We start from the raw sequence: 25,000 nt of genomic DNA, 5'->3' as shown, positions 1-25,000 counted from the left end.
AGTTGTTCCTTCTTGTTGGTCTGAGTGTTTCTGAAAACTGAGGCAGATGGAGGGACATTTTACTGCTTCAGTGTTTAATACAAAGTAAAATATATCCTCTGATTGTGAATATGCAAGTTACTCCATTGTGCTTGTACATTGTTAAAACATCTTTATGGTTGACTGTTTTCTGGTACCTTTGGGTAGTACACTGCATAATTTGCAGAAAAAATCTGAAAGGTTTCTTTAGCGTAATGTTTTAACAATCGAGTAGATGAACGAGGTGAAATGTCTATCGTGTGAATGTGTTTTCTCCAATGTTTTGTGATTTTTTTTCCCCCTCTTAATTTTGTCCCTCAATTGCAATTTCATCTTAACTACTTTGATAGGACATTATAATTTAAAAGAACCTAACCTCTGATAATGTCACACAGTGATTGTGTTGGTAAAAACGGTGACATCGATTTAAATTCTGGGTGAAAGCAGATGTTTCATGAGCACCTATGAGGATAGGCTATGTGTCACCTGTATCATTACACTCTATAATGGTATTGTTATTTTCCCAAGAATGTGTAAATTGACCTTTATCAATGATAACTTTGGTGAATATGCCTGGTGTTGGCTTAATGGTGGTGGGCTTGGGATCCTATGATCCTGAGTTCAAACCCCACTTGGATGTTGAATTAATACCAGGTGGGGTTAACTCTGCCTGTCATCCTTGTGAGGTCTTTAAAAATGAGTGCCAGCATGCTGGTATACTGTGTCGGAGTGGCAACCTATCCAGTATTGTGTCCAATAGCCAAGGAGTCTGCTTAGGCAGCACCTACGCTCTGCACAGAGTATGGTCCCAATAGATGGATGGATGGATTGGTGAGCTTTGGAAGTGAGACATTCAAATTGTGCAGGATTTTGGGTAGTTTTTTTTCAGAATGATCAGCAAGATTAGTAACCATCTTTACAGATATTCTGACTATTTGATGCCAATCACAGAACATGGGAAAATTGCCCCATTGATACCTCTCTCATTTATAATGGGTTTAATATCTACCATTAAGCCTGGTGTTGGTTTAGTTGTAAGAGTGACTGGCTAAGGATCTTAGGGTCCTCATTGTGATCCCGTTTGCTATTGAATTAACACGAGGTGGGGTTGACTCAGCCTGTCATCTTTCCGAGGTCGGATAAATGAGTATCAGTGTACTGGGGTGATAACCATGAGGGGTAACCTGTGTCAGAGTGGCGACCCATCCAGGACTGTACTCCTTGCCAATGGAACTGCCTCGGCAGCTTTATTCGCCTTTATGACATGAAAGAAATGGCATTATTATTACGAGCAGAGTACCTGCCCTATGGGCGATCTTGTTCCAAGCATGAAACACATTTTTCTGATGCATACCTTTATTTGGGCCGTGTATTGGATTTGCACTCTGGCCACCGTAAAACCCTTCATTCCGCAAAACATTCTCGAAGCATGAAAAAATCTGAAAACCCACTCTGTGGGAGTACCTCCTGTGCACCTAATCTTCGCAGGGCAGCTCACCTGGATGACGGGATTGGGGCAAAGCCTTCAGGACCCACAATCTTTGATGATGGGAGGGAAACCACGGGGTAACATTCCCGGGTCAGATTGCGGGAGAGTGTGTCGGAGTGGTGCTGAGGTGTCGTCCACTAGACGGCTGTCTCCTTGGGTTAACCTGAGGCAGTTACATCCTTCGGGTGGTTGCCTGGAATGTCCTATCCCTAAGAGAGGATGATCACTTGTCTCTGTAATCATCTGAGCTCAAGCGTTTGGACATCGGTATTGCAGCACTCTCTGAGGTCCTGAGACCGGATTGTGGCGAGATCTTGGCGAGTGGTTACACCTACTATTGGTCTGGTCGCTCTGATGGTTGGCATGCCCAAGGAGTTGCTGTAGCTGTGTCCATCAAGCTGACTCCAATGATAATTGAGTTAACACCGGTCAACGAGCGTATTATGAGACTAAGGATTCGTCACTCCTTGGGTGTCATTTCCCTGGTCTCTGTTTACGCTCCGACTGAGGCGAGTGATCTCACCATGAAGGACGCCTTCTATGCCATGCTCAAGGTTGTGGTTGATCACCGCTCCAGGCGAGATACACTTCGAGTCCTGGGGGATTTCAATGCATCGACAGGGAACTGATAGGGATGGTTTTGAGATGTGTATTGGTCCCCATGGGTCTGGAACTGTGAATCTGAATAGCACTAAGTTCCTTGACTTTGCAAGAAGTCATGGACTTAGGGTGGCCAGTTCATGGTTTCAGCGTTCACAAGCTCATCGATGGACTTGGTATTTCAACGCTGGCGGTGTGGAAAAGGAGATTGACCATGTGCTCGTTGCTGGTCGCTGGAGGATGATCCAGAACTGCAGGGTCTACCGGAGTGCTCAGTTACTCAATACTGACCACCGGTTTGTTGGAGGAACTCTTAAGTTGCACCTTAAATCCAGCACAATGGTACCATCCCATCCCAGCCTCGGCTGGACGTTGGCAAGTTCAAGGATGAGAGGGGAGCTGAGGAGTTTGCGAACAAGCTGAGTGGAGATTTGGGGGGTCTACGTGCTTTGGGAGATCCTGAAGAGTTGTGGAGTGCCTTCAAGACCACCGTCCTTGATGTTGCCAGTGGATGTCTTGGAAGCACCAGCGTCCACAGCAGTCAGGCTTTACACCAAAGAGGTCAACGATTGACCGTATCCTTGCTCTTCAGGTCCTCACCGAACGCAGTTGAGAGTTTCGGCAGGGGCTGCTTGCAGCCTATGTTGATCTCTGTAAAGTGTTTGATTCAAGGAATCGGGATTCCCTCTGGAGGGGAGGATTCTTGGTGTTCGTGGGGTGCCACCAAAACTGATTGATCTGAAGTCTGAACTCTACTCTGGTACTGAGAGTGCTGTGAGATGTGGTGGTACCCTCTCTGACTTATTTCCAGTTGTTACTAGAGTTCGTCAGGGGTGTGTACTGGCCCCCACACTTTTCAGCACTTGTATGGACTGGATACTGTGGAGGATGTCAGAGAGATAAAGCTGTGGTGCATCGTTTGGAAATGTCAAGATCTCTGACCTTGATTTAGCAGATTATGCAGTCATCTTAGCAGAGACTTTGGATATTCTTTTGGGGGCCCTCGTTGTGCTGAATGAGGAGTTGGAGCCGCTGGGATTACAGGTTTCCTGGGTCAAAACTAAGATCCAGGCTTTCAGTGGCAATTTGGATGCTGCTGTCCTGTCTGTGCCTGTTTGTGGTGAGGATATTGAGGTCGTAGAGAGATTCACTTTCCTTGGCAGTGATATTCATGTCTCTGCTGACTGTGACTCAGAGGTCAATAGACGTCTGGGTCAGGCCTGGGGAGTCATGGATTCACTGGATCATGGGGTGTGGCGTTGCCGGTTCCTGTGCGGGAGGACAAAAGTCCGAATCTTCATGTCCTTGGTGCTTCCAGTCTTGCTCTATGGATGTGAGACTTGGACTCTGACCAGGGATCTGAGACTGAGACTTAAAGGCTTTGGTACCAGGTCTCTTCGGAGAATCTTTGGCTTTCACTGGTTGGACTTTCTGTCTAACGAGCGGTTGCTGAGAGAGACTCAAATGAGATTTGTTACCTGCACAGTCCGTGAGCGTCAGCTCCAGCTGTTTCGACATGTGGCTTGTTTTCCTGATGCTGATCCTGCTCACAAGATTCTCTGAGTGAGGGAGTCTCGTGAGTGGAGGAGGCCAGTGGGCAGACCACGTGCCTCGTGGTTGCAGCAAGTTGATCAGCATCTCAAGGAAATGGGGATGGGCCTGGCATCTGCCTGTGGGATGGCCAGATGGAGGCCCCCGGAGTACCGGCGGAAAGTGGACACAGTGACGCGTTGCTCTGCCGCATGCTCCCATAAATGACCCTGACCTATAGACAACTCACAGCTCTGTTTAGGCAAAAAAATAACCCATGAAGTTATGTGCATGAAGCAAAAACATACCTACTGCTTGAAGTTCAAAACAACTCACTGCACTGAAACTGGTGGAGACTTTTAATACCCTTCCCCACACCTAGAGGCGGCGCCACACAAATACACATTAACATAGAGAATTTGCGTCACCAACCCCTCCCCCGCACGGCCACTGGCAAAGATACAAACATCCCTATGGATTAATTGGGGTCATGCTGATCCTATGTAGCAAGCCTGGATGTAATCTGCCCACAACTGAAGGAGGAGTAGTGTGACAAAAACCCACAAACACCGGTCCATGAATTGTAGTAAGGATAAGGGAAGAAAGGGGGAAGTGATTGTGAATTGAACATTCCATCTTTATTTACTTTTGACATTCTTCTTAACAAATGGGGACAGGAACAACGTAGGCATGATAGGCCAAATGGCTTTCTCATGCGCCAAAGTTCCTTGTGTATCTTTGTGTAACGTTGTTAAGAACGGGAAGAAATGAGGAGGAGAGGACAGTGAGTTGGGGGTGAGGGTGCATGGAGTTGGAACAGGGAGATTGAGATGTTGGGAAGGTGGGGGGGGGATTTGGGACTAGGGGTTGGAAGATATAGGACTTTCATTCCTCTTTTTCCCCACCTTTGGAACAAACTTCCACACTCTCTTCAATCCCACTCTTCCCTCCATCCATCCATTGGGACCAAACTGTACAGTGTTGGTGCTGCCTCAGCAGTCTCCTCGGCTATTGGACACAATCCTTGACGGGCCGTCACTCCGACGCAGGACACTTGCAAGCTGGTACTGATTTTTCCAACCTCAGAAGGATGACAGGCTGAGTCAACCCCACCTGGTATTAATTCAACATCCAAGTGGGATTTGAACTCAGGACCCGAGGATCCCAAGCCTACCACCCTAGCCGTAAGTCAACACCAGGCATACTATTCCCTCCAGATCTTCAAAACAGCTGTTCACCACCATCTCTTATCTTCCCCCATCCAAAACCATGATCTTTTCTACCCCCGCTTATCCACCCAAAACCCACCTCCTTCAAACAGGAGGAGGCCTCTGGTGTTCATTTGAAGACTGAGCAATGCGGCTTCTATCATTCTTCTTTGTTCGTAAGCAGCACAAGACTGTAGAGTAGCATCATTGGCTGAGGGTGCAGATGTGCCACTGATGCAATGCCCTCTGTTGGCTAGACCAGGAATTTGAAATTTTGGCCAGGGCATTGGCAGTCGCTCACCTACTTTTCCTGAAGGACACCATGTGATCTTTAACATCCACAAACTAATGCTGAAAGACGGGATTCCCATTTAATGTCCATCTGAGAGATGGCACACCCATTGATGAATCACCCTGCCAGTGATACACTGGGATGACAGTTTATAGCTGGGTTGGGATTCAAACCCAGGCAAGACAGCTTAGGTACAAGTATGCGTACCTATAGGCCCATCTTCTATTTTGAAATAAAGTTATATTTTAAGGAAAGAAAGGTATGTTTTGATTATCGCAGAGGAATGAGATAATGCATGTTTTGTTTGGGAACAATCGAGGCAGCCCAAAGAAAACTTTCTATAATTAAGAGTACTGCTGAGTTTTTAAAAACTTCAGAGTACATTTAATAACTGAACAACACATTGTCTATCATGAAAGAAATGTACGCAGAGGAAAGTAAATAGTCATGATTAATATTTGAAGTTAAAAATGGCTTAATTTAAAAGACTTCAACTTGTCCTTTTGGGTTTCACCCAAGTTTTCAAGGCTGAATAGTGTGCAACTACAGGATCGAAAAACAGTCCTTCACATGTACATTGAGGACTTTTGGTGAGGGGGGGGTGGTTGAGCAGTTGTTGGGAGGGGATTGAAGCCTTCAGGTGGGAGGGGCTATGTTGAGGACTTGGGTTGTTTGAGATGGCTAGGTTGATAAATTGGGGTTCAACCTTTCCTTCTCTGAGTCCTGTCGTAATTCAACTTTGTTTTAGGTGGGAAGCGTGGGGACTTGCGATGGTGCGCCATCAACTTCGCTCTAGTTATCAGATTATTATAATCTCGTTGCTCAATTCAATCCTCTCCAAGGAAAAGCCCAATGAACTGAAATTATATTACCAGCATGGAGCAGGGTAGACACCTGGTCTTAGGAAATAAGAATATCATTTATTAGAACAAGACAACATAAATGGAGAATCTCAGAGTAAGGACAAACAATTAAAAAAACCACAATACAGTGCTTTACCAGACAGTGAATTAATGAAAGAAGAGTAAATGCCACGTTCACACAAGTCATTGACACTAAACAGGAGGTTGCTTTGAGGATACAACCCCAAATGTGGCAAGTCGGGGAGCTGCAGTTCTGCCACTTTGCCCTTGTGGCAGTGCAGTGGGCTCATGATTCAGTTGGCAGTGGGTGGAGCATGTGAAAGACACGGGACCGGCCACAGCACGCAAGCAGCTTTGGCTGGCACACTGCTGCTCACAGGTAAACTAGGCAATGTTTTTTTTTTTTCCCCCCATAGCAATGTCAGCCCATTGAGTCCAATGATGGACTAGCATTGCTAAAGAAAAAAAAAGTTGTCTGAACTGCAGACCACAGTGTAGCTGATGGCTGACACTGCCACACTGGCAGGTATGGCATAGCACTGCTCCCAGTGTCCTGTATCGCAGGCTCCACCCACTGCACACTGCATCTGGAGCCAGAAACACCTTTACTGTAAAAGTTTACTTAACTGTAAACTTACAAACTTACAAACTTAACTTACAAACTTAACTTACAAACTTAACTTACAAACTTAACTGTAAAAGTTTAATGTATGTATGTATGTATGTATGTATGTACTGTATGTGTGTGGATTTCTCCTCCCACCGAGCCACTCAAAATGGTGTACATGTGTGTAATTTATGGCATATTTGTCTTTATTCCTTTTCATTTGTCTGTCAAATAGGTGTCATTGGACGAAGTTGCCTGTTTGATAATGCAGAGAATAATTCCTCCTCCAGTTGGACGTACACAGGTATGTTGTGGGCAACAGTGAACTCCACTGTAGAGTAGAATTGCTAATCGTTTTTATGTCAGTGAAAAACGACTTTTTCCAGTTTGTAAAATTTCTGGCTAATGACATGTTTTTGCACACACAGTTGTTTCTTGATTCAACAACAAACCTGTTGTGATTTTAACCTCATCTTTATAAGTCTATGTGTGCTTTGATGGTTGCATGATCTTACCATGATATCAATGTGCACTGTGATGGTTTATTCATAAAAGTTCCAAGAATCCATCTTATGTTGTAATACTACTCAAAAAAGGTTACAAATAACATTTTAATCATATATGCTATTATCTTCACTTGCATGATTCTCCACTGCTTCCTGAATTGACTTTGCATGAATGATTGTAGCTTCTTAATTCAAGTGAGTACTCCAATTGGCCTAGTGTTAGCTCTGTTTCAGTGTAACATAAAAAAAATCGCCACCTTTATTCAAATTATAACATTATGGCAGGAATTGTGATGCATATTTCTCTAATGATGTGCTGCTGTAGTTGCTCTGGATGTACCAATGCCGACAGTAAGCGATGCTACTTTTACTTTGACGATCATGCTAATAATGGAGAGACTATGGAGCATGTCCTTTGCTTTCTGGGAGTAGTACAAGTTCACCATTTACATAAACATTGTTTTCGAGATGGAAAACCAAGTGCTTGGTGGAAGACTTTATAATCATAAACATCATGTGAAAATAGTCTTGTGCTGGACATGGTGTGGTTGACCTGCCAAGTGTTCCAATTTGACTTGGCTGCCTCTCACTTATTTCTCTGCTCTCTTCTCTATCCTGTCTCTGATTGTCTTGCAATGTGATGCAATTTTCTAAACGTTTAGTCCTTAAGCTGTGAACTCTATTGTTTTTTGAAATCTTAAACCAAATTGAGATGCTTGGAAGAGCGAAGTGATTTTGGGGAGGGGGTTGAAGTGAACATATGGGCAGTGGGTCAATGGACAAGTACAACAAGCAAAGTAATGAATGAAGAAGAAAAGATGAGATGCAGGAGGGGTGGAAATACAGTAATGTGCAGCAAGGTTGGAATAGGAGAGGCTAATGGGAGTAGAAAACATTGTGGGTATAGATGGAGGATGGCAAGAAGTGGTGGTACATATGTGGTGGGATTGAATCACCTTAGCAGGTTGGTATCACAAATGGGAGAAAAGATTAACAAAAGAGTGAATGTGGGTAGTAAGCTTGGTGGGAATTCAACCAGAATGAAGGAACTGATAAATGCCTATCTTCTAGGTGGACTTGACCAACTGCCACCAACTGTTTGCAATTAGATAAGGACCTGAGAGTTCATATCTATGTTGTACTGAATTTGAGTTCTGGTGCATCTGAGGATAGAAACACAACGGCAGGCATGCATGCACCCACATGCAGCACCCTTTGCTCCCTTCCTCCAGTCGGCCTACCCCATTCATATCATATGTTGCACTGTACCAGGCTCAAATCAATAATGACATGGGGAAAGATTTTAATTTAAAACCTATACTGTGTGTCACTGACGGCTGCCCCATGTGCATCCCTCTCATTTATTCCTTCACAAGTGCCCTTGTGCACACCCGCGCTGTCATGCACATAGCATGTGGCTTTGAACTTGCTCACTGGTGGCTCAACTTGCACCGGAATGCACGTCTCACCAACCGGCAGTTCAACATCCGCCATGAACATCCACGCTGCAGACACGGGTGTAACCGGCGGCTCTTCCTCAACTGCACACGCATCTTACCCATGCCTGTTTCTCGCTGCACGTGCCAGGCAGATTCAACAACACGGCACGTATGCTCACCCCATGCCAAAGTATGTGGCTCTCCAGGTGGCCGTGTCACCTCCACTACCTCGACCCGGGTGCGAGTTCAGATTGCATACCGGGAAGATTTGCACACCGCACACAATCATCCTCACATACAGACATGTACATACACCCCCATGGAGAGTCTCCTCATTAATCCCGCACTCACCATTCGTACCATTGGGCTATACGTACCTGTTCTCGGAAAATGCCGGTACCGCCGGCTCCAGCCGCACGGATGGCTCACCTGAGGGGTCATGCGCTCCCTGCACAAATTTGGCCTTGTGCATGCCCCGATCTCCTCATTTCCAATTTGTTATAAATAAATTTATTGTGTACAGGCTTGATAAATAAATTCTCTCGCGTTCCGGCTTTGTGCAACTTTCTACCTCCCGTGTCTCTGTCTTTCCCATTACCTGTAATGGCGCTGGTCCTGGTGTTCCTTCTATTTTCCCACTGACCTTACCGGCCATCATTACACACTGCACGTTCCACACGCATGCCATGTTCTCTCTCTCCTGCCCTCACGTTGTGACGCACTTCCTTTGCTGGGGCCCGTATGTGCGGACTATGCGAGACCAATGGAGGAAAGGACACGCCGAACTGGGTACATTTATAACACACGCATCTATACTAATAAAAGGGTGTGTGTGTGTGTGTGTGTGTGTGTGTGTCCTCCATAACTCCACAACCATAAAAAGCTAGCAGCCTGAAACTTTGCATGCACACTCAGAAAACTGCTCACCTTCACTCTTTCATTCCTCTTTTTTTCCGCCTTTGGAATAAACTCCCTCACTCCATTCAATACCATTCTTCCCTCCAGGCCTCCAAAACAGCTGTTCGCCACCACCTCTTATCATCCCCCATCCAAATCCTCGATCTTTTCTACCCCCGATAATCCACCCAAGTCCACCTCCTTCAAATTCCCTGCTTTCCTTCCTGAAAGTCCCTGTAATGTCCATCTCATGTTCCCCATGTTCCCCACCCCATCCCTCTCCCTTCCACAGATCTCCTCATCTGTCTGTTCCCCACTGTTTTGTCCTTCCCACTCCCGCCCCTCTTGTCTCATGCCCCCCTTGCTGTGCGTTGTGTGTTAGCTCTCATATGAGCCTCAACAAGGTATACAAAAAAAGTAACTCCAAGGAAGTGCAAGAGTGAAAATTGGGTGGTTGGGTTAATTAAAACACCCCTTTTGAAGATAATTAACGGCCTTATTTAATTATATCTTTCATCAGGCGATCCTTGGCCACCTTGCTCTCTGGCTCTTAAAGAGCAGGTTTTGGGTCGCTGATGACTTCGCGTGATTCAAAGGTTGTCAGCACATTAATAATCGTTGGGTATTTATTTTCTTACATCTGAAACTCAAAATATGCTAAAATTGACTTTTGAGTCAAAACTTTTGTCAGTGATCGAAAAAGCAGTCCGGAAGTTACCGAAGATGCTATGACGTCACGTTCTCCGAAAACTTCGTAAACATTCGGAAACAACGTGTGAACAATGGCGAGATGCGAATCAGAGTTTTTTTCAGCGGCGATGAAATTGAGTGTTTTCATTCCGATATTGCCGAGGACGAGTCGGAGGATGATGGGAATTTATACTATGGAGTTTCTGGCCCTCAACCATATAAATTTGAGCCACTTGCAAGTGCCAGAAAACGGCCTATTTTGTGTCAAAGTGGCAGGACTGACTGTCCGGCAGTTCACACTGACAGACTCCACTAGACAGACTGGTTTGTAGATTTTCATTTTCTTGTTCAATGCATAAAATAATGTAAAGTTTGATTCGTCTGTGACTTGATATAATAATATTTTTTTAACCCTCTAGTAGCCTGGTGTTGGCTCAGTGGTTTGGGTGGTGGCTTGGGATCCCAGGGTCCTGAGTTCAAGGCCCGTCAGCCGCTTAATTAATACAGCAGGGGGTTGACTCAGCCTGTCATCTTTCCGAGGTCGGCAAAATGAGTCACAGTTCCAGTGTGTGCACTGGTAGAGGGGCACTGCATCAGCGACACAGTCACGCTTCAAGAAATGATAGCTACCCCAGCAGCTGAGCTGCCATACGACCACCACCAACCCTCTAGTCACTCAAGAGTCAGAAATAGAATTAATCAATAATGGACCCAAATATATTATACACCGTAGCCTTGGCGTTGAAGTCTTTCTGACAGCTGAGCTTGACCCCAGCGAAAGTGAACAGTTAGAACAAACCCCAACTTTCAAGAGACTGTTGTGGCATATCTATCTATAATTCCAGCAGTGTGTGTGTGTGTGTGTGTGTGTGTGTGTGTGTGTGTGTGTGTGTGTGTGTGTGTGTGTGTGTGTGTGTGTGTGTGTGTGTGTGTGTGTGTGTGTGTGTGTGTGAGTGACTGCTGTTTCTCGACAACCACTGGTCTGATCTAATTGAAACTTGCCAGGTATATTACTGGGGCCCTGAGTATGTGCCTTTTCAAGGTGGTTTGATATTAATCGGACAAGTGCCTCCCAAGTTATGGCCATTTATTTACCAACCAATGACAGGACACGTTGCTGCGTCGGCATGGCCGATGGGAAAGAGATTCTCAGTTGCGTTCCCCATTACGGGTCACAACGTATTGACTTCCGGATAGTGTATTCTAATAATTTCTCGATTTCTTATGCGCATTTATAGATAAACACAATGCCCCAATCCAGTCGTTGTTTACGAGAGTGAAGGAACAGACTGTGTGGTTGTTTGAAAGTTTTTTTTTTTTGCACATGTTTTTTTTCTTTTCTTTTTTCTCTTCTCTTTTCTTTGTGTTTTTCCTTGCGATGACATTGCGAAAAGGCAAAATGCGTTGGCGCTAATTGAATAATTGTCCATTAAAACTAAATTGCGAATAATCGTCGGTGACAGTGTGAGAAGATTAAGCAGGAGCCAGCTGAGGAAGAGAAGGCTGTATGGTGGGCACAGCGTCAAGCTTCAGTCTCACTTGAGCAGTTGTTTTGAAACCGAGCTCACTCATTGCGTTGCCTTCGTAATCCTCGGCTGTGAAATGGTCACCACAAATGACAAGTCTATCCAAAGGGTCCTCTTTACCCGTTTTTTTGGGGGGAAAATTCGCCCGTTTTGTTTGTACAAATCTTATCCACTGCCGGCGAATGTTTGATTCCTTCGGGAATCGGTGGGAGCGATTACCCGTTTTCCAGCCATTTTTGCAAAACATGACTACACACGTACGAGGCATGATGTACAAATTTCCAAATAACTTTGTTCTACAATAATTCAAAATAAAAAAGGATAATATAGACAGTTGCAAGCTCAAAAAAAGCGAAAGAACGGCCCGCTGAACTGGACACTTCTTCAATGAGCGAGTGAGCGTCCGCTTTGTTTTGGAGAACGTGACGTCACCATCCATATATGGGCACACGGCTGTTTTTTTCAACAGCCTCGAGAAATAACAACTTCGGAGTTAAATTTCATTAATTTTCCCATACCAATAGTTAGGCAATCACAATAGTTTGCATCGAACTATTTAATGCACATATAATCATATTGATAAATTTTCAGAACATGTTTGGTGACCCGCAACCTGCTCTTTAAGGCGTTTCCTGGGTAACCTCGCTGGAGTCTGAAGCCACCATGTTTTTTGGCCTGCTCAACCATGCCTTGACTTGGAACAGGCCACAACGATTTCTTCACGAAAAGTTGTTTTCACTTAACTCACTCATATTATCGAATGCCTGTTCATCATCGCGCCGAATCACTGGGTACATTGCGATGCTTATAAACACCCGGGACAGCAGCGTTTGCGGCTTTATTTAATTTCTGCACATGCAATCACCACGAGTATCTGTTAAACGTAGGCGAATTACAAAATTTAAGCTCCATAATCTAACTTATAAGCATTTCTGACTCCTAGAAAAGTGTTCAGTTGTCCAATATGGACATATTTGACATTTTGGGCATCCCGGAAGGTGTATATTTAATGTGTAGCTAATCGCGTACCAAACTAGCCATTTCTTAACAACCGTTTCGTTGGAGTTCTTGCTTGAGTGCTTAAGCCACTTGGAGAGCGCTCTCCAAGCTGCTTGGTTGTTCATTTCGGGAAAAGTACCCGTGCTCTCAATGGAAGGTCGATTAGACAGACGTACGTTTCCACCTGTGTTGGGCCTTGTGATGCCATATGGTTGATGCTGATGACATCATATGTGTGAACCTTTTGTATTCATTGTTGAGGCTCATATGAGAGCAACGCACAACTCACAGCAAAGGGGGGGGGGGCATAAGACAAGAGGGGCGGGAGCGGGAAGGACAAAACAGTGGGGAAGAGAGACATTAGGAGATCTGTGGAAGGGAGAGGGATGGGCAGAGAACACGGGGTATACAAGATGGACATTACAGGGACTTTCAGGAAGGAAAGCAGGGAATTTGAAGGAGGTGGGTTTGGGGTGGATTAACGGGTGTAGAAAAGATCGACATTTTGGTTGGGGGAACATAAGAGGTGGTGGTGAACAGCTGTTTTGAAGGCCTGGAGGGAGGAATGGGATTGAAGAGGGTGTGGGAGTTTATTCTGAAGGCGGAAAAAAAAGAGGAACGAAACGGTGTAGGTGAGCAGTGATTCATGATTTTGGTAGTTTTACAAGAAGGGGTTGCTGGCGGACCTTGAGTGCCCTGCGGAAGTATGGGGGGGGGGACGTATCACAGACAGAGCAGGGGGGATGAGACTAGAGAGGAGATGGTCAAAGACAGAAAGACCACCGACCTGTCTGCGGTGAGAGAGTGAGAGAGTGAGAGACCCAAAGTCTCAGCCTCATTGCGGGAGATGCCAATGATCCGAAATGCCTTGGTTTCCACAGCGTGAATCCGAAAAAGGTGAGAGGCAGGAGCACCAGCCCAAAGGGGAGAGCAGTACTCCATCAGGCTGTGGACGAAAGCTTTGTATGTTGTCAGGAGCTCAGGTGGGCCAAGGAAGGACTTTGTACAATGGAGGAGTCCAAGTCGGCGACTGGCTTTTTTCAGTAATGGCTTCTTTCTTTCCACCTGTTCATAGAGGCCAGCTTTGTGAGGGGAATGGGATATTGTTGATTGATGAACACTGACCCCCATCTCGGACATCGAGCCTTGCAAATCTTTCAAAGTCATTGTTGGGTTTATTTACATTTACAGTGCCATCCCAAATCAGTTTCCTGCTTGTTTGGCTGCTGAGTTTGGATGGGCGACCTGATCTTGGTAGAGTCTGGATGGTATGATACCTCTTCCACTTCTTAATAATGGAGTTCACTGTACTTAAAGGGATAATGAATAACTTTGAAATAATCTTATAACCCTCTCCTGAACGGTGCTTCTCCACCAGTTCATGTCTGACTTCTTTGGAAAGCTCCTTGATCTTCATGTTTTCCTTGTTGGTTCACCAAGTGAGTTGCACCTTAAAACTCCTTAGATAAGTAGAGGAGCTTCATTTAAAATTAAACCACTGATTACATTCAGGTGAAACCAATTATGCTTTGTTTAACCTTTCAACCAAATAATTTGCTCCTGAAGTGATTTTGGGTTCGTTAGGCAAAGGGCTTGAATACTTGTATAACTGAGAATCACCTGATTTTTCTCTGTTATTCAAACATTCACATTTTATCTACATTTTTTAGCTTTATTATTTTGGAGTAGTTTGTGAAGACTCTATATTATGGTTGATTTGAAAGCATCATGAAATAAGCTCCTCAGGTCGCATTAAAACGTGAAAACTTTTGATGGGGGTGAATACTTTTTCAGGCCACTGAATGATAAAATCTTAATCACTGAATTGACCAAGGTATCCCAGTCAATGTGGTATACATGAACATGGGAAAAAGTTTTGACAGTTCCACACAAACAGCTCATTGTCAAAATTTCATCACAGGTGGGAAAGTTCATTAGCGGATCAGGCATGGTTATCAGGTTGGAGAGGAACAGTAATCACTCAAGGTGCCAAATCAAAGTGGACAGATGTTGCAAGCTCTCCAGTACAAGGATCAATGCTTGGCTTGTTGTGCTTCCTCCTCTATATGAATGGTTTAGATGAGAATTTGCAGGAGACGGTGATGTCTCCAAAGTATCACAGAAGGTATCGGACATAGAAGGAATTTGAAACCTGCATCAAGACATAAACTCACAGAAAAATGGCAAATTAAATTCAACTTAAACAAATGTGGAGGAATTCACGTAGGAAGCAGTAGCTCACACCACATTTACAAGATGGAGAATTCTCAGCTCAAGGAGACTGGAGAGGAAAAATATCTGGAAGGATTAATTTGTAAGTGTCTTAAAACCACATCCCGATGTTCCTCGGCAGCAAAGAAAGCCAGCAGAGTACTTGGTGGGGAACGAAGAAACTTTCTTGAAGAACTAAAGTTGGAATGTAGCTGTATTAGTCTGTTGTTCATTAACACGCTGATTGATGTATTCAAGTTTGGAGTGCTTATCTAAAAAAACGATAAAAGAGGATTGGAAAAAGTACAAGCGAGGGCCACCAACCTCATCCCAAGTATCAGAGAACTATCACATGAAGCTCAACTAGGACGATTGAACCTGATAACATTGGAAACGAGAAGAGGATATGGAGATCTCCTCCAAGCTTACCTCTTCTTCCACCAGGTAGACACCTTATATGAAGAGTTACTCTTTGAAAGAACAGAATATGTGGGAACAAGGGGTCATTCAGTGAAACTAAAAAAAGTAATGTGCGCTTCTGGATATCAGGAAATACTTCTCCAGGTATATAGTGATGGACGAGTGGAATAAACTACCAGACGTTGCAGTAACCACCAGCAAATCAATAATACTATCCTTAAAGAAAGCACGATGAAAGCAGATGGATTTATAATGGAATGTGTTGGTTTATATGAAGATTAAAAAAAAAATTTTTTTGAATAACTTGTCGAGGCTCGTGTGAGAGCAAACACACAACACACAGCAAGGGGGGCATGAGACAAGAGGGGAGGGAGTGGGAAGAACAAAACAGTGGAGAACAGAGACATTAGATCTGTGGAAGGGAGAGGGATTGGGCGGGGAACATGGGAATAGAAGATGGACATTACAGGGACTTTCAGGAAGGAAAGCAGGGAATTTGAAGTAGGTGGGCTTGGGTGGATTATCGGGGGTAAATAAGATCGAGGATTTGGATGGGGGATGATAAGAGGTGGTGGTGAACAGCTGTTTTGAAGGCCTGGAGGGAAGAATGGGAATGAATAGAGTGAGGGAGTTTATTCCAAAGGTGGGAAAAAGAGGAATGAAAGAGTGAAGGTGAGCAGTGATTCATGATTTTGGTAGTTTTACCAGAAAGGGGTTGTTGGCAGACCTTGAGCGCCCTGTGGAAATGTGGTGGGGACAAATCGCAGAGAGAGCAAAGGGGGGGAGGAGGGGACAAGGCTGCAGAGGAGAAAGTAGAAGACAGAAAGACCACTGACCAATCTGCGGTGATTGAGTGAGAGGCCCAAAGACTCAGCCTCATCGTGGGAGATGCCAATGATCCGAAATGCCTTATTTTCCACAGCGTGAAGCCGAGAAAGGTGGGAGGCAGTAGCACCAGCGCAGAGGGGAGAGCAGTACTCCATCAGGCTGTGGACAAAAACTTTGTAAGTGGTCAGGAGCTCAGGTGGGCCAAGGAAGGCCTTTGCACGACGGAGGATTCCCAGTCGGCGACTGGCTTTGGAGGCGAGGTTTGAAATGTGTCTTTCCCAGGAAAGGTCATGGCAGATAGTGAGGCCCAGAAGCTTGAAAGAAAGGACTTCTTCCAGAGGATTGTTGAGAAAGTGGATGGGGGGGTTTTCTTAATGGTCCTTTCGAAGAGACATAGTGAGAGTGTGGGATTTGTCCGGATTGAAAGACATGTTCCACGTGTTGAACCAGTTTGTGATTTTATCCAGATCTGCAGTGAGCGAAGAAGCTGCTGCTTGTCGGTCTGAGGGATGACCGATGGTACGTCAGAGGGTGGAGTCATCAGCAAAAAGATATAGAGGAGATACAGAGTACAGGGACAGTTGGGTGCGACTGGGTAAGGTGGGTAGAGAAAGTGATGGTTTTGGACGCAAGATTTAGCTGCAAACACTGAGTTTAGGCATTCAGCTTTTTCACGTGCGGTATCAGCAGTGTGGCCACTTGAGGTAAGGGAGGGGATGGACGGGGAACATACACCAGAAAAAGATTTGATTAGACGCCACCAGGATTTTGAGGAGGGAGAGAGGTTCAGACTTGAGATTAGAAAGATGTTGTTTTCTGGTTCTCCTGAGGGTAGATACACACTTGTTCCGAGTTTTATGGAAGGAACTGATATTGCCGTCAGTTGGTTTGCTTTCCATGAGGCAAAGGCAAGTTGTTTCAGGACAACTGCCTCACCACAAGCTTCAGTGAACCAAGGGCGGGAGGAAGGGTAGGACAACTGAAGACGAGAGGGGATAAATCTGTGCATGAGGGAGAGCAAGTTTCTTTGAAAGAATTCCCAGGATGAGTTGATGTTTGAGAAAGTAGCGATAGGAGACCAGTCTATAAGTTTGATGGCTGCTTGGAGACCCTGCCCGTCGGCTTGAGTGAAATGCCAGACTCGACGGCGGTGAGGTGGTTCTCTGATAATAGCCAGAGAGATGTCCACTTTGACAAGGACGTGGTCAGAAGAAACGATTGGAGTGGAGGAAGAGCAGCAGATATTGTCAGGGAAATTTGTCAAAATCAGATCCAGAAGAGATGGAGTACCATTGGTTGAGATCCGGGTCGGGAAGTTGACCGATTGCGTCAGTCCCAATGAGTCGCAGAAAGCATTTGCTGAGGTGCCATGACAGGTGAGAAGGTACCTACACCTAGCCAACTGGCATGATGACAATTGAAGTTGCCACATATGAGGAAGAGAGAGTTTGGATGAAAAGATAGAAGCTGGTCCATGTTTTCGGATGGTGAGGTGTAGATGGAGTCATCACTGTTTGGTGGGCGGTACAGTACACATATAAACATGAGGTGCGAGTGGAGGGGAAGCCGTAGCCAGAGGTATTCCTGGGGGTGCGGGGGAGTGAGGGCAGTGCATGGAGAGTGAGGAAAAGAGTCTTTGATGAAGAGAGCAACTCCTCCACCAGGACGAGGCTCAGGTCTGTCATACCAGAGGAGGGAGTAACCAGGGAGAGATACTTGGGAGTCAGACACGTCTTGGGGGAGGAAAGTTTCTGTTAGGCAGATTATATCTGGTTTGTCAGTGGCAAACTGTATGGAAAATTCTGAAAGGTTTGAGCGAAGGCCCCGGATATTTGAGGTCCACACTTTTAATGAAGAGGTAGGGGAGGAGGCTTTGGGTGGAGGGGGTGGGGGGGGGGGAGGGTAGGACAAGGGACGAGGGGGGGGTAAGGAGGGTTGTTGAAAGAGTGTGGGGAATTTCAGAATGGTGAGGGAGGGGGCCAAATGGGGAGGAGAAAAGGCTCTTTGTTGCTGGGGGAGAGGGGGGACAAGAGAGGGGGAAGAAGGCAGTTGAGGATTTGAGGAGGTGGAGTGAGGAGATGGAGGTGAGAGGGCAGTGGAAGGATGTAGCTTTGTGGATGAGAGAGGGGGGGAACCTTTGAGAAGGATGAGTGAGGGGGGTGAATGGTGGGAGAAAGGTGAGGGGGGAGTTTTTGGGAGAGGTGAGAGGGAGGCTTGGAGGGAGAAGAGTGGGATGGTTGCTTTGAGAGTGAGGGGTGAGAGGAGTGAGTAGGCACTGAAGTTGGAAAAAAAATGGTTGATGGAAAGCGAACATTCATAGCAAACTGGGGTTTTATAAAGTTTGCGGTCAGAGATGCGATTTAACACATTTCTTGATGAATGCAAAAAAAGCGAATTCAGAGAATGAAGAGAAGAAACGTTGCAACAGTTGGATTTTTTAGGCAAGGTATGAAGGAAAGGTCGACTTGAGAGCAATCTGTTTAAATAGCAGAAGAGTAGTGCATTATGATACAGTAAAGAGTACCACACGTGGGAAAGACGAAGATGAAGCATTATAAGAGATCGTTTTTGTTTTTATTATTAATGTTTGAGAGAGTTTTCAACAGATTAGGTCATGGAAGTTGTTGAAAAAATCGAGGAAGAAGAAGAGGAGGAAGAAGCGGAGATGAAGAAGAAGAAGATTCGAGACTCGTGAGTGTGCAAGGAGAAAGGTAGCGTTTTTTACTTACGAAATCCTAAGATTTCGTAAGTATATTGATGACTTCCGTCATCTGTTTGTGTGTTTGTGTGTTTGTTTGTGTGTGTCTTTTGTGTGTTTGTTTGTTTGTAGGCACGATAACTCGAGAATGGAAGAAGCTACCAATGTCAAATTACACCACGTGATTCAGGACGGTGATTGCTAGCGCTGTTTAGATTTTGGTCAAAATCGGTCAAAGGTCAAGGTCACAGTGAGGTCAAACATTCAATTTTTGATGGTTTGGTACAGAATCATCGTAGAAACTTCTGGTTTGCGTCGCTACCTTCTCGAGAGACAGCTTTTATAAGACAAGGTCAGAGGTCAAGTTGACGATTTCGTAAGTACCAGTCTTTGACTGCTTGTTTGTTTTTAATTTTAATTTTATTTAAGATAAGAAATAGAGTGATTAGTTAGGAGAGATGGGGGACGTTAGGAAAGTAGGGAAGATAGAAATTGAAGATAATGGGGAGAAAAAACAAATAAACATGATCGTACACCGAGGGGAACCGGTTGGCCTCAAGCCTCAAGGGTAGGCCTCAAGCACCCGGGAAGACAAGGTCTACAAAACCTCACAAAATAGCACGATTTTTGAAACAAAACCGAACTAGGAATATCCAGTAACATGTAGGTGAGAAAAATAAACAGTTAAAACGGGACAGATAATGACCGGAAACTTAACTTTTAGATCGTCAGCAGAGAGCCCCAAAGGAGACCTGTCGACGCTCCAAACCCGGAAACGGAAGCCAACTGTCTTATTATTATAACTGTCTCACATAAATGCTGTAATTTGCTTCTATCAGAAAGAAAATGGTGTTTTGAAGCTTGATGAATGACTGAGCTGATATTTATTTTTAGACATCGAGCTAAAGCTAAAAGTGGTACTTGTACATAAATCACTGCCAGGCAAAGACTTTAGTCAACATCATTGAACTCTACACACAAGGAACGTTGGCACAGGAATAAGCCATTTGGCCCATCCATGCTGCACTACACAAACGCCAGAATAAATCACCCATCCACACCCAAGCTACCTCCAAGTCCTGCCATTATCCACGACCCCTCTATCTCAAATGCTTATATGTATCCATCTAATTCCAATTTAAACCTATCTACCCCCTTGATTGACACTACCTTTCCAGGGAGACCATTCCATGCATTAACTACTATCTGAGTGAAACAACCCTATCTTACTACCTTCTTAACCCTCCTCTTCTTTACTTTCAGGCTGTGGCCCCTGATCCTATCACTGCCCATTTTGCTCAAAATCTCCACTGTGCCTATCTTGTCTATGCCATTAGTTATCTTAAATATCTCTATCCTATCGCCTCGTAATCACCTAATTTATTGTGTATAAAATACTGTTTCCTGCAGCCACGCATCATAGCTTCGTCTAGTTCTCCCCAGAATCAAGATTGTAGCTTTCCACTGAACCCTTTTTATAGCAGCTATCTTGCTCGCCCCAGAATCAATGTAGTAGCTCCACACTGAATCCTCTCTGTAGCAGTGATCTAACTCTCCCCAGAATCAATGTCGTAGCTCTACACTGAACCCTCTCTACAGCAGCAATCAAGCTCACCCCAGAATCAATGTAGTAGCTCTACACTGAACCCTCTCTTTAGCAGTGATCTTGCTCACCCCAGAATCAATGTGGTAGCTCTACACTGAATCCTCTCTGTAGTAGTGATCGAGCTCTCCCCAGAATCAATGCAGTAGCTTTACACTGAACCCTCTCTCCAGCAGTGATCTAGCTCTCCCCAGAATCAATGTGTTAGCTCTACACTGAACCCTCTCTTTGGCAGTGATCTTGCTCACCCCAGAATCAATGTCGTAGCTCTACACTGAACCCTCTCTACAGCAGCTATCGAGCTCGCCCCAGAATCAATGTAGTAGCTCTACACTGAACCCTTGCTATAGCAGCTATCTTGCTCGCCCCAGAATCAATGTGTTAGCTCGACACTGAATTCTCTCTTTGGCAGTTATCTTGCTCACCCTAGAATCAATGTGGTAGCTCTACACTGAACCCTCTCTACAGCAGCTATCGAGCTCGCCCCAGAATTTAATGTAGTAGCTCTACCCTGAACCCTCTCCACAGCAGCTATCAAGCTCACCCCAGAATCAATATCGTAGCTCTACACCGAACCCTCTCGACAGCAGCTATCTTGCTCGCCACAGAATCAATGTGTTAGCTCGACACTGAATCCTCTCTTTAGCCGTTATCTTGCTCACCCCAGAATCAATGTAGTAGCTCTACACTGAACCCTCTCCACAGCAGCAATCAAGCTCACCCCAGAATCAATGGCGTAGCTCTACACTGAACCCTATCGACAGCAGTTATCAAGCTTACCCCAGAATAAATGTAGTAGCTCTACACTGAACCCTCTCCACACAGCTGCTATGCCCTTTAATGTGAGATTCCAAGAACATTTGTTGATAAAAGCAAATACACAAAATCTGCTGTATTGCACTTGAACCTGGATTCCAAGCATCATGAGCCATTAGATGAGAGGGGAATGCTAAACACGCCAACCCACGACTTGGAAAGCCGCTTTTGTGCAAAAACCCCATTCATATTCAGAGGTAACATGGACCTTTTGACAAGTACAGACCTCAGCCTCATGGATCATCGATGTGAAAGAGCCTTTATTTAGATAGCCATTATGAGTCTTCAAGTTGTTCATACTTGTATAAGTTGTCTATTGAATGAGAAATAGGTGTCTTTACAGTAGTGTGGTGTAGCCATTCAGGTGGCGGCTTAAGGGGCCACTTAGGCTCTTTGAAGCTGAATAATTGATCATTGGACTATGTTATAATTAGAGGGCAATAAAAAGTGTGAGTGTTCACTCTCAATTTGTACCGCCACTATCACAGTCTGCTTCCTCCCTGTTGCTCTGGTCTAAGTTGGCACCCGATGCTGTGCGTGAGAACTCGAGGCTGTTGTAATCACTGGGGAAGGAAATTGTGGCCAGATAGCTTTAAGAAAACGTTAGCTGGAAGTTTGTAGCACAAAGAGGGCAAGGTTTTGGGGCAAGGGTGCTGAAGTCAATTGGTGGTGGATGGAGAGGTTGGAGGGGTGTGTGGAGAGTGAATATCTGGCACAGTGAAAATAGAGAGAGAAGAGGATAGGAGAGGAAACCCAGTCTCTCAAAATAGTAAGACGCCAATTAGTTGATATTCTCATGCGGGGACATTTTTATCCAGATGAAATGGGGTGTTCAAAGGTTTTTCCTAAGAGGAGGCTCAATAGTCATAGACATTCCATTGTTTAAAAAAGTTTTACAAATATATGATTCATTAAGTTTTTAATTATTTAATTTGTATGTACATACCTCATCATTCTTTATGGCATGTCTTGGACGATTGTCATTATCTCGTTCTGCAAACCTTTTGAGCACCCATGTATCTTTTAGTATAAACGTAGTAAAATATTAAAACTATCAACATTGATCTCTTGAACATGAAAAAAATGTAATTGTTTTTCTTTTTTTAAATACACTGTGTCATCATCATCTCAGGAATCTTGATCATAAAATACTTTTTCCTTTTCCATCTGTCATGTGCTTTAATGCATGGTTTCCTGTCTTTGTTTTGCAAATCCTGCTGAATGTAATCGTTGAAGGAAAATTATTTTATAATCGTCAAAGTGCATCAGATTACGACATGGTTATACTGGCAGGGTATTTGTTGCAAAATATCTAATCGGCTTGTTCTTGTCACCTCCCCAACTAATCCACCAAGTTTTGTGTCAATCCGTCCATAACTTTTTGAAATGTCATGCTATATATCGTTTTTGGACCTCTCTCTCAATTATGAATAATCACTTCAGCAATAAAAAATGTGTGTCCGATCCAGATTCGGATCTTCACCAAAATTGAATCAATTCATCCTTGTCACACACCCAACCTGTCCACCAAATTTCATCCAAACACGGCCACAACTTTTTGAGATATTGTGCGCACTGCCAAAGAGACACGGACCATGCAAACAGGGATGAAAACAACCTCTGTCCACCTTTCGTGCCGGAAGTAATTATTTTTTCACGAGTTTATTATGAAGTGTAGAATGTATCGCAGATGCGTTAGCTGAAGAAAAAGTTGCTATTGCTGGCTGACCTAATACTAATGAATGAATTAGTAAGTGAAATTGCAGAAGAATCAGGATGGGGGTGTGTGATGGTGATTTGTAAAAGAGGGCATAAAAGATAAATGACAAGGATGGTGCTTCTTTGAATATGACCAATCACCAGCATATGCTCCTGTTTGAAGGGGTAGTATACTTCCTTCAGGGGAAGGCTGTGGAGAGATAATTTTAAACAGTTGAGAAACCTTGCAAGAAGGGGATATATATATATATATATATATATATATATATATATATATATATATATATATATATATATATATATATATATATATATATATATATATATATATACAGCTCTGGAAAAAAAAAACGAGACCACTCCAAAAAAAATTTAAATCAGCATCTCCACATGTATGGCAGCCATTCCATTCCAGTGTCTGTTGACTTCCAACACAGGCACATCTCATTCTACTTAGTGAGGTACTGTTTAGGTGATCACCTGAACCGAATCTTATTTAACAAGGAAAAGTATAAAAACCACTGCTGTGGTCATCACTATCCTCTTGCAATAGGACCAGCTGGATGGCAAAAACAGTGCTAGTAGTACCTCAAAAGTAATTGGAATCAAACAAATAACTATTGACCATGCCAAAAGAGTTGAAAAGAAAAGTTTTGAGTGAGGAAAAGAAGGGTTCAATTCTGGCTTTACTGAGGCTTTACTTCACTTAACTTTACTTCACTGAGCCAGAATACAATGAGCGTCACGTTGCTTCCATCCTTAAAATTTCAAAGACTGCGGTTCATAAGAACAAGGTCAAGCAGCAGACATTGGGGAGAACAAAGCTCCAGACTGGCAGAGGGCGAAAACGACTTTACACTGATCAGGATGACCGCCAACTCATTCGAATGTCACTCAACAACTGTAGGATGACATCAAGTGACCTAGCAAAAGAATGGCAAACGGCAGCTGGGGTGAAGTGCACGGCGAGGACGGTTCGAAACAGGCTCCTTGGGGCAGGGCTGAAGTCGTGCAAAGCTAGAAAAAAAGCCCTTCATCAATGAGAAGCAAAGAAGAGCCAGGCTGAGGTTTGCAAAAGCCCACAAGGATTGGACCGTAGAGGACTGGAGTCAGGTCATCTTCTCTGATGAGTCCAATTTTCAGCTTTGCCAACACCTGGTCTTCTTATGGTTAGACGGAGACCTGGAGAGGCCTACAAGCCACAGTGTCTTACACCCACTGTGAAATTTGGTGGAGGATCGGTGATGATCTGGGGATGCTTCAGCAAGGTTGGAATCGGGCAGATTTGTCTTTGTGAAGGACTTATGAATCAAGCCACATACAAGGTTGTCCTGGAAGAACACTTGCTTCGTTCTGCTCTGACAATGTTCCCCAACTCTGAGGATTGGTTTTTCCAGCAGGACAATGCTCCATGCCACACAGCCAGGTCAATCAAGGTGTGGATGGAGGACCATCAGATAAAGACCCTGTCATGGCCAGCCCAATCTCCAGACCTGAACCCCATTGAAAACCTCTGGAATGTGATCAAGAGGAAGATGGATGGTCACAAGCCATCAAACAAAGCCGAGCTGCTTGAATTTTTGCACCAGGAGTGGCATAAAGTCACCCAACAGCAATGTGAAAGACTGGTGGAGAGCATGCCAAGACGCATGAAAGATGTGATTGAAAATCAGGGTTATTCCACAAAATATTGATTTCTGAACTCTTCCTAAGTTAAAACATTCGTATTGTGTTGTTTAAAAATGAATATGAACTTGTTTTGTTTTTATTATTTGAGGTCTGAAAAAACTGAATCTTTGTTGTTATTTTGACCAGTTGTCATTTTCTGCAAATAATTGCTCTAAATGACAATATTTTAATTCTGAATTTGGGAGAAATGTTGTCAGTAGTTTATAGAATAAAACAAAAATGTTCATTTTACTCAAACACATACCGATAAATCGTAAAACCAGAAAAACTGATAATTTTGCAGTGCTTTCTTAATTTTTTCCAGAGCTGTGTGTATGTATATGTGTATATATATATATATATATATATATAT

General features: G+C 44.2%; 1 protein-coding gene across 7 annotated transcripts in view; it reads left to right on the top strand.

Moving 5' to 3' along the window:
• Nucleotides 1-25,000, top strand: part of LOC147013662 (receptor-type tyrosine-protein phosphatase gamma-like) — a 260,649-nt gene that overhangs the window by 38,067 nt on the left and 197,582 nt on the right. For all 7 annotated transcript variants that reach the window (XR_015050471.1, XM_085850768.1, XM_085850772.1 and 4 more), the window contains exon 2: nucleotides 6,843-6,911. Coding sequence is in view for 6 of the 7 variants with exons in the window: in XM_085850768.1 (XP_085706894.1) it covers nucleotides 6,843-6,911 (69 nt within the window). In the remaining variant the exon portion in view is untranslated. The remainder of the gene's footprint in view (nucleotides 1-6,842; nucleotides 6,912-25,000) is intronic.

This window comes from Eptatretus burgeri, chromosome 13 (genome assembly GCF_056783735.1).
Source record: "Eptatretus burgeri isolate ZD-2024b chromosome 13, Ebu_testis_v1, whole genome shotgun sequence".
In the NCBI taxonomy this organism is placed as follows: Eukaryota; Metazoa; Chordata; class Myxini; order Myxiniformes; family Myxinidae; genus Eptatretus; species Eptatretus burgeri.
The sequence above is the reverse complement of the archived record's forward strand: the minus strand, read 5'-3'. Positions and strand labels throughout refer to the sequence as shown.